The sequence below is a fragment of the Camelina sativa genome, chromosome 13 (assembly GCF_000633955.1).
Source record: "Camelina sativa cultivar DH55 chromosome 13, Cs, whole genome shotgun sequence".
Taxonomy (NCBI): domain Eukaryota; kingdom Viridiplantae; phylum Streptophyta; class Magnoliopsida; order Brassicales; family Brassicaceae; genus Camelina; species Camelina sativa.
Genome location: NC_025697.1, coordinates 23,038,615 through 23,048,646, shown reverse-complemented (window position 1 = coordinate 23,048,646; position 10,032 = coordinate 23,038,615). Strand labels below are relative to the sequence as shown.

The 10,032-nt window shown below is 33.3% G+C and overlaps 2 protein-coding genes and 1 long non-coding RNA gene across 15 annotated transcripts in view; 2 read left to right on the top strand and 1 right to left on the bottom strand.

Moving 5' to 3' along the window:
* Window positions 326-3,309, top strand: LOC104737632 (transcription factor bHLH57-like). The gene is made up of 5 exons (XM_019234392.1): window positions 326-622; window positions 949-1,070; window positions 1,738-2,078; window positions 2,193-2,594; window positions 2,902-3,309. Exons 2-5 carry the CDS (start codon window positions 959-961, stop codon window positions 3,013-3,015), a joined length of 969 nt encoding a protein of 322 aa, XP_019089937.1. The 5' UTR covers window positions 326-622; window positions 949-958; the 3' UTR covers window positions 3,016-3,309.
* LOC104737631 lies at window positions 4,800-7,572 on the top strand. 13 transcript variants are annotated; one of them, XR_759766.2, is made up of 8 exons: window positions 4,800-5,027; window positions 5,206-5,288; window positions 5,391-5,455; window positions 5,966-6,065; window positions 6,188-6,222; window positions 6,495-6,544; window positions 6,616-6,643; window positions 6,748-7,572. It is a non-coding gene; the product is annotated as an uncharacterized LOC104737631 (long non-coding RNA). The 13 variants fall into 13 exon arrangements; XR_002034774.1 differs by having other exon boundaries at window positions 6,621-7,572; XR_759763.2 differs by having other exon boundaries at window positions 6,616-7,572.
* Window positions 9,163-10,032, bottom strand: part of LOC104738527 (aquaporin TIP1-3-like) — a 2,004-nt gene continuing 1,134 nt past the window's right edge. The window contains exon 2 of the mRNA XM_010458691.1: window positions 9,163-10,027. Within this exon, the coding sequence (XP_010456993.1) occupies window positions 9,331-10,027 (697 nt within the window). The 3' untranslated portion in view covers window positions 9,163-9,330. The remainder of the gene's footprint in view (window positions 10,028-10,032) is intronic.

Below are 10,032 nucleotides of genomic sequence, written 5' to 3'. Positions count from 1 at the left end.
AAGTTAAAACTAGTTAATAACAAAACACAAAAACCAAAAGAGTATTTTTGTTGTCTCCATCCAAAGAAAAAATATAGAATTTAGGCTAAACAAAAATATTAGAAATCTAAAGAAGACAAAATTATATAAATTTGATCTGGAGGACAGGACACCTACAGATATTGTTTGCCTCAGAATATTAAGATTATATTCAAAAAGAAATTTTTTTTATTTGTTTTCAACCTCAAATATTAACAAATTTAAAATTCGGATATATATTTATATCTATATGTAAAATACATAAAACGACTATTTAGAATTTCACGGCTTAAGGGTTTTTATTCTTTATTTTTCCATCCTTCGTTTTTATTCATGCACGCACCGAACCTCTTCTTCTCTCCCTTATGCCTTCTCTCTTTTTTTATATATGTGGAAGCTGCATTTATTAAGAAAACTAGAAAGTGTCAAACCCCAAAAAGAATGTTTTTGGCTGAGAGGAGAGAGAAGATGAAGAAGATGTTGTAAATTTGAAGACTACTTGAGGGGAAAGAGACCAATACAAACCCAAATTTTCATAAATTATTACTTCATCAGAAGAAGTCCCATTCGAGAGAGTTCTCCTAAAGCTTCAATTGTTTCTCATGTAAGCCTCTCTTGTAATTTATTTTTTTACTTCCTTAAATTCTCATAGAATACTGTTTTGTTTTGTGCATTTACTCTTCTTCTTCTTCTTCCTCCTTTTAATTTGGATGATATAACATTCAATGCTTTAAATTTCATTTACAAAAACTTATCCAAATTCTGCAACATTCCTTATTTCTCATAATTTAATGTTCTCTCCTCGTACATCCTCTTTGTTGTTCTGTCTTAAGAAATCCACCCACCAAACCATTAATTTCTTTAAAGTTCCATTTTTTTCGAAAAGGGTAACCTAAAAAACTATTCTTTTTCTTTTTCTTTTTGTTGAAGCTAACTAATTATGGGAGGATTAATGAGATTTGGTGAATTAGAAGAACAATTTTCTCAGCTTTCAGACACTACTATAGAAGAGAAGGTCCCATTTCTACAAATGCTTCAATGCATAGACCCAAATTTTACAACAGCAGAACCATTTCTCCAATCATTTCTCCAGATCCAAACCCTAGAACCAAAGAGCTGTCACACTCACACCCTTGATGCAACAACCATCAAAAGAGATCCGGGTCAAACAGATGACCCGGACAAGGATCCGAGAACAGAAGACGGAGGAGCAGCAACAACGACGGTCCTCAAAGAAAAAAGAAAACGGAAACGTACAAGAGCTCCAAAGAACAACGACGAAGTTGAAAACCAAAGAATGACTCACATTGCCGTCGAACGTAATCGAAGACGACAAATGAACGAACACTTAAACTCCCTCCGGTCTCTCATGCCTCCTTCGTTTCTCCAACGGGTAACAAAATGTTTTAACGCTTCTTTTAATCTTTCTTTTTTTTCTAATGAAAACGTTTCACACTAGTCTTTCGCTATATTTAGCTTAAAGAAGAAAACGTTTTTGTTTCTTTAGGGTGATCAAGCTTCGATCGTGGGGGGAGCAATAGATTTCATAAAGGAACTAGAGCAACTCTTGCAGTCTCTAGAAGCTGAGAAACGAAACGATGGAACTAACGAAACTCCTAAAACGGCGTCGTCTACTTCATCTTCGTCTCGTCCATGTACTACTAACTCTTCTGTTTCTAGCGTCTCGACGACGTCGGAAGGNTCAATGCATAGACCCAAATTTTACAACAGCAGAACCATTTCTCCAATCATTTCTCCAGATCCAAACCCTAGAACCAAAGAGCTGTCACACTCACACCCTTGATGCAACAACCATCAAAAGAGATCCGGGTCAAACAGATGACCCGGACAAGGATCCGAGAACAGAAGACGGAGGAGCAGCAACAACGACGGTCCTCAAAGAAAAAAGAAAACGGAAACGTACAAGAGCTCCAAAGAACAACGACGAAGTTGAAAACCAAAGAATGACTCACATTGCCGTCGAACGTAATCGAAGACGACAAATGAACGAACACTTAAACTCCCTCCGGTCTCTCATGCCTCCTTCGTTTCTCCAACGGGTAACAAAATGTTTTAACGCTTCTTTTAATCTTTCTTTTTTTTCTAATGAAAACGTTTCACACTAGTCTTTCGCTATATTTAGCTTAAAGAAGAAAACGTTTTTGTTTCTTTAGGGTGATCAAGCTTCGATCGTGGGGGGAGCAATAGATTTCATAAAGGAACTAGAGCAACTCTTGCAGTCTCTAGAAGCTGAGAAACGAAACGATGGAACTAACGAAACTCCTAAAACGGCGTCGTCTACTTCATCTTCGTCTCGTCCATGTACTACTAACTCTTCTGTTTCTAGCGTCTCGACGACGTCGGAAGGTGGATTTACGGCGAGATTCGGCGGTGGGGAGACGGCGGAAGTGGAAGCTACGGTGATACAGAACCATGTGAGCTTGAAGGTTCGGTGTAAGAGAGGAAAAGGACAGATCTTAAGAGCTATTGTCTCCATTGAAGAACTAAAGCTTACGATTCTACATCTCACTATCTCTTCTTCCTTTGACTTTGTCGTCTACTCTTTCAATCTTAAGGTATTTAAAATTCTTTAATCTTTATTTACATCTTATAAACAGTTTCAGTTTCCCCTAGCTTAAGCAAATTAAGCATTAGTATTGTAAGTAGACTCTTATGTAGCTAGCAGTTGATTTGACTTTTTGAGGAAAATTAAGGAATCTACATTTTTAGAGATCTTTTGTTAAGAAACTGAAAATGCATGATAACATAAATACTTGAAAATGTATGTGCCTAGAAATGTGTCTTTTAAGGTTTTTGTAAACTAGTTGCTAAGTTTTGTTTGATTTTGGAGAGATGAGAAATGAATGGTGTTTGCGCATGCAGATTGAAGATGGTTGTAAATTAGGATCAGCAGATGAGATAGCGACGGCCGTTCATCAGATCTTCGAGCAAATCAACGGTGAAATGATGTGGTCAAATCTTAGTCGAAGAACTTAGTTGACTTTTGAGTTTTTTTCCTTTCTTCTAGTTCTATTCTACCTAGTGATGTGTGTTACTTTAGTTTACAAAAGAAGAGAAGTAAAATAAATAAAACAAAAAGGAAAAACCAAATAGGTGAGATTTTTTTGGGGTAGCTAGTTTTATTAGCTTTTAGCTTTTAGACTAGCCGCACGGTTCTACATAGACATTACGAAGCATGTCAAAGAAAAAGAGGAGAAACAATGACATTATGAAAAAGGTTAGATTGCCTGTAATTTTCGAATAGAGCTGTAATAGTAAATTACAAATTCAGAAGTTAATTACTAGTATAAAACATCAGTTTCCAATTCCCATCTACAAAAAAATGTATAAAAATTTCCATTTCTATATAGGGGAAGTTTAGAAATTGACTTTGTTAGTCCGTAGTAGAATGGTTACGGAAATGGAAACAAATAGAATTAAAGCTGAAAACATCATTACAATGTTTACAAAGAACAAGAGGTCGTCGTCTTCACACTTTCGCATTCTCTATTTAAGATTTTATTTTGCATATATCCCTACTTTTTGTTTATATATCTTCCATGCGTCTGACAAATCTGTGCTTTGATAGAAAAGGACACAGCTATCGTATAATATCAAAAAACATATTTTTTTTTTTGTTTCATCGACGTCTATAGACTTAGATTAGATCTCTAGTAAAACAATGAAAAAGGTGACAGAAAATTTAATATTCCAAAATAAAAAAAAGCATCGTAAAAGGAAGTCTATGGTCCGAGTCTCATTGACACATCCGTCTCACTTGTTATACGTAAAACTTTAGCCTACTACACTACACAATAACACATTACTTTTATTCAAAGAGTTATTTATTCTATTGATTTCTCATTTCCAAATACATTAATTACATTACTACTTCTAATATTTTGGATTAAAAAAATATAAAATCAGAATAAAAATATGAAAATTATGCAATGTGTGTGAATAATAGTAGTAAAACTAAAAACTAGTATTATTATACAGACAGTAGTGATACAATTATCTAATTATTGTGTGTGTGTGTAAGAGTGAAGGACAAGATCAGATGTCAGAGATCAATAGACTGGGTAACAACTCTCTTCTTTTCCAACTTTTTGGTCAAAGTCAAACCATTTGGTCATTTTTTTTACAGTACGTTTTTCAAGTAAAGTAAATAATTATTGAATAATACAGTATGTGTATAATATTTACTCATTTTATTTTGGGCTTTAAACAAAAGCCCTTTAGATATTGTGAAAAAGATGAAATCCAGTTAACTGTATACTAGGATCGGATTTAGCACGGGGGAATATTCGTTATTATATAATCGGTTTTTATAGATTGAATTATGTATAATATAATTTGATTTAAAATTTATAAGATCATAATAGGGAATCATAATGTGAGATAAATTTGGGTAAAGAATAGAGAAATCATTTTGACAATTTTAGTAGTAAAAATATAAATATACATATATAAATATACATATAGATAATAACAATTATAAATATTACTGGCTGTGTAACATATAGATAAAAAGTATGAATTTGGAGGTACTGATTTCGTGAGTTAAATTAATTGTCTTTTTATTTAAATAATTGATTTACAAATTTATATCATTAGCCAAATGAGTTATATAATTTTGATTATATTCAAAAAGCCAAAAAAAGAATTATGTATCTTACTGGGCTTAAATGGGCCGGGTCAGATAATAATTCAATTTTGAAAATTGTAAATGGAAGATGAATAGATTATGTGTTTTGTAGAAACACATAATTATTATTTTTTTGTCAAAGAAATCGAAACATTCACTCTTTTCTTTGATCTCGAAAGAGGTACTTTGAGAAAAAATTCCGAAACGTCATACAGTGATCAAATCGTCCTAAACCCCCAAATATTGTTCGATGATTGAAGGAAGAAAGGTCTACATCAAATAGATTCACTGATCAATGGATTCCAAATTGAGCTTTCGGTGTATTCTTCCCTACGACCTCCGCGCCAAATCGATTAATAGGGTAAGCTGTTATGATTCCGTGAATCATCCTTTGATAAGACAGTTAATTCAATTGCTCCCCATATCGAATTAAACATTATCGAGATTGAAATAATTTTTCTGTGTTTGAAATTAGTAATTGTTGCTCTGTATTGACCTTTTGTGAATTTTGATCTGTATTTTTCTTTATGATATTGCAGGGATCAGTAAACGATTTTAAGCAGTTAAAAGAGGATGATTCTTCTGGAAAAGAAGAAACTACAAAGAAGACTTGATTATATATGTAAGCTTTGAATTCTTCTTCGTCAATTTTTTTGTCTCAACTCCGCTAAAGTTTTTAACTTTTTATTTTGTTGTGTGTTGTATATATGAGAGCACTTCTCAGGTATCCCGAATGAGCCATTTACCAAACTGACAATGAGCTAAAATACTTGAATCCTTCTAAATTTGGTTAGTGTTTTCTTCACCTATTTACGATTCATATTCTGTACTTGAAATTTTTGATTAGCATATTTATTTTTAAAAGGCTCAGTTCATATTCATATTCTATTTTTAGTATATGAATATGTAACATATTCTATTTTTGATTATCACATATTCATATTCATATTTTGAAGGTTATAAACTTAAAAAGTACCCCAAATTGTACATGCTAAACGTTCATCCTGTATTCAACACAAGCAAGTTATTATTTTCATGCATATTAGTTATTTAAAACGCAATTTCAATTAGTGTAACTATCTTACCGAGTGTCCCTGAGTTCAAACTCAAGCTTCTTCTTCACCTTGTTATCCACTTCATGGATTCTCATTTCACCAACATTGACAACTTGGCCAATAACATCTAAAAGTTCAACATTTGTTTGGTAAATGTAATTATATATATATATATATATAAACGGATAAATTAAAATACTTATAACAGAATACAAACCAATCAAGATGTTCTCATTGAATGCAGGATCGTTAAAAATGCTTTGGAAATCCATAAAGTCAAGATACATGTCATCAGATAATGACGCGCATGAGACAATTGTGGAAGTGTTCAACAAAGACATACGGTAAATGAGCTTTGTGACCCTAAATTTTCCAGTTGCCTTAGTCAACGAAAAATTCTCTATGATTCTCCACTGACCAGGCACGATCTGTCTCTGAAACTTATATAGTTGTTGTTTCTTGACAGTAGAATGGATCAAAGTACCCTAAACTGGAAAAAAGGTGAGTACAATCAGGTGTTCTCTAATTTTTCGTAGATTTGTACAATGATTATTAAACTTACCGAGACATCACCTAGGACCATTTCGATGGTCTCACCGGAGAAAGTGGTTTCATTCTGCCAACTATGAATGATTTTCACTTGGATTTTCCAGCAAGTCTTGAATGGCTTGATCGATGATAGATCAGTTATTGGAAAATTTGCTGCCATTTTAAAAGGTATTACGATTGATGAATTGATGAACTGAAAGTAAATGACAATTGTGTATTTATAGGTAGACGTGTATAATTCATTCGTCGAGGTTAAGGTTTACAGAATATTCAGGTAATTATTCTCATATCCTAATAGGATATCAAAATATTGAAAGTAACGATTTGTGGATGTTGTTATTGTAGGATAGTGTTGAATGCGGTTTATTGATTGGTAAGATTTAGTATCCTAATAAGTATGTTGAGATTGGCGTAAATATATTTTTAAAGATATGATATCTTTGATTGCTCATATTCGTTTTTCTTAAATGGTTTCAGAATGTTTTTCTTAATTGGTTTCAGCGATTTCCGCATGTACTTTGTTACTTTAGGATAATCTTGATTGGTAAGATTGGTAAGATTTAGTATCATATGATATCTTTTCTTTCTCATAGTTGTTTTTCTTAAATGGTAAATGTGATTTTTTAAAAATGGTTTCAGCGATTCCCGGATGTAGTTGGTGAGATATGATTTTTGATTCTAAAGCTGCGACATGTAACCGGATGGTCCATTTAATATTTCACGGGTATTTCTAATCCGTATCCATTTAGTTAATCTCGGGTTATTTTCACTAAATTGACCCGACCCGAAGAAGATTATGTACTTCTCTTTTACTAATATAGGGATAGGCCTATTTATTTAAATCCATGTTAGAAATGCCAAAAGATTACTAGCTTTATGAGTCAAATTCGTGGATTGAGGTTTTTGATTAGAGAGTCTTTATTTGATATTGAGTTACAAAACTCGAAGGATGTGTTTGTTTAATGATTGTTATTTGATCTTTTTGAAGAATACTGTATTTTATAGTTGTAAAGAGTTTGTAGTGTTTTCTAAATAAATATTGAAAATTATAACAGCTTAAACATTGATTTACAACATCAAGCGACAACTACCCGAAGCTGCAGGATCTTCTCTTGATCTGGTTCCGCTCTCTCTCCCCCTCTTTATCTTTTTCTTGTTCTTGTTATTTCAGTTCCTTGTTCCGGGCTTGTTCACCCCTGTGTTTGTTGTTGTTTTATGGCACCCATTACTCTAACTATGTAACCCCTTATGAAGTTAATTATAATACCAGAAATTTTAAGAAAAAAAAAAATCAAGCGACAACGACATATTTGTTTTTAATACAAGTTTTAGTGGTTGGTTTTACATATTATATTCAAGTTCGTCAGACGTGACTCTCGTGAGATCATCACTGCACGAAGATGAAGGCGGCGATGGCGAAAACTAATGCTTCCTTGAATCCGTTAGTAAAAGTTAAATCTTTTTTTATTCAATTATAGTGTTTTTATTTATTTTTGTGTGTGTAAATATTATTCTTGTGTAAAACCTCCAAAAATATTTAATGATATTTACATATTGAGAATTGGTCAATTGATATAATTATAACATTTTAGTGTGGACTTTTTTAAATCATCAAGCAAATATCATGTATATATGTAATAAATACACAACAATTCAATTCCTTCTACTTTGTTATCTATCCGACTATTGACATTTTTTTTGTATGTGTTTTTAATGTCAAGAAACTATTGATTATTCGAGAACTCATACATAGAAAAAATATTGGTTTTTATTTTTTCTTTCTTTCACTAAAGGTTTTATTTTAACAAAAATATTGAGTTCTCTTTTTCTATGTGAAATGATGATTAGTGCCGGCTTAACTAGGGGCGGGCAATGCGACCGTCCCGGTTACATAGATTAAAGAGGCATATACGTATAAGAAAAGGGGCACAAAACATTTTTTGTAAGTTTAAGGAGCAAAATTAAAAAAAATTGTAAATTAAAGGTGCACAAAAAAAATTTGTTAGCTAGAAAAGACACAGAAAAAAATTTATAAACCAAAGAGACCCAAAAAAAATCAATAAATTTTTCGATAGGTTAAGGAGCATTTTTTTTTTAAGTTGACCAGAGACATGAAATATGTTTAAGCTGCAGTGATAATGCTCTAACATAGTATAAAGTTATATCCTACGACCATTAATATATATATTATTATATCTTATAAATCCACGACGTTATAATGATTGGGGAGGGTTGTGGGATGTAGATCGAGACTCGACGGTATCAAATCTCGTCATCGCACTTTGCTTGAACGTGCAAGCGACTGCCAAACGCGTTTGTTTAGAGGAATAACCGGGACACCGAGATACCGTTAATACATATAAAATAAATCTAACTTCATATTTCAATCTAATTAATTATAAACAAAATTTTAACATCTGTAACCCATTTTATATGACACACATAGTACATACGGCAATTCCACCAAACGTGAATTTTTCTGTATTTTTGATCTGCTAACCTTTAAAGCAAAATTTTAATATTCTGCTAGCCTAATCGAATGAATAAATTGTCTCTCATTCTTTTTTCATTCTGTATTAGATTGCTTCCTTTTTATTTGTTCGTTTTAAATAATTAAATCCACTCAAATATATAATTAAACAAGATTCACATAATAGAACGTGCTTACGTGCATGGGCCAACTAACCATATATTACATAGTATTGATAATAGCGGGTCCCATTACGTATATTTTATATGTTTTCACTATGGAAGCATAATCTCAAGAATATGCCATCACATAGAATTCGTTGTACATGAATTCTTCTTACGTGTGGCTGAATACTACTACGTACGTAAATCCAAGATATATAATAATTTAATCTAATTTGAAATTAATGTTAAATTCTCCATCAATCGATTTATTAATCACTTAAAAACAACATACTGTATGTAGTAGAATCAACATTTCAGCCACACAACTAAAAAAACATTAGAAAAAGACACATGAGAGAATAAATAACATCAATATCTCTCACAATACCCTTTAGTAGGACACACCAGGAGATTTAAAACCCTAACTTAGAAATCATTAGAAGGAAGTGGTTCATGTCCATTACTACTGATAAAGATAGTGTCATAAACAATAGCTGCAATGGCTGCACCGATAAAAGGACCAACCCAATAGACCCAATGATTCGTCCACGTCCAGCTAACCACGGCCGGACCAAACGAAACCGCCGGGTTCATAGAGGCTCCGTCGAACGCACCACCGACGAGAATATTAGCTCCAACGATTAACCCAATCGCTAAAGGAGCAATGATTCCAATATCACCTTTCTTAGGATCCACGGCAGTAGCGTAAACCGTGTAAACTAACCCAAACGTCATCACAATCTCGAAAATTACGGCATTCCACGGTGTGACTCCATAGGATAGCGAGAACGCTGACGTTTCCATACCGCCTGTGCTTACCTTAAGCAACAAGCAAGCTACAACTGCACCAAGTAACTGAGCGATCCAATAAAGAATAGCTCTTAACAAGGTAATGTTTCCGCCTATAAAAGCTCCGAACGTAACGGCGGGATTCACATGGCCGCCTGAAACGTTTGCTCCAACGGAAACCGCAACGAACAACGCAAACGCATGTGACAAAGACGCGGCCACAAGACCCGAAGGTGTGGCTGGACCATCTCCGGTTAGCTTCCCATAAGCCATCCCAGAGCCTTGACCCGCGAAAACGAATATAACCATGGAGAAAAACTCCGCGAAAGCAGCTCTAAT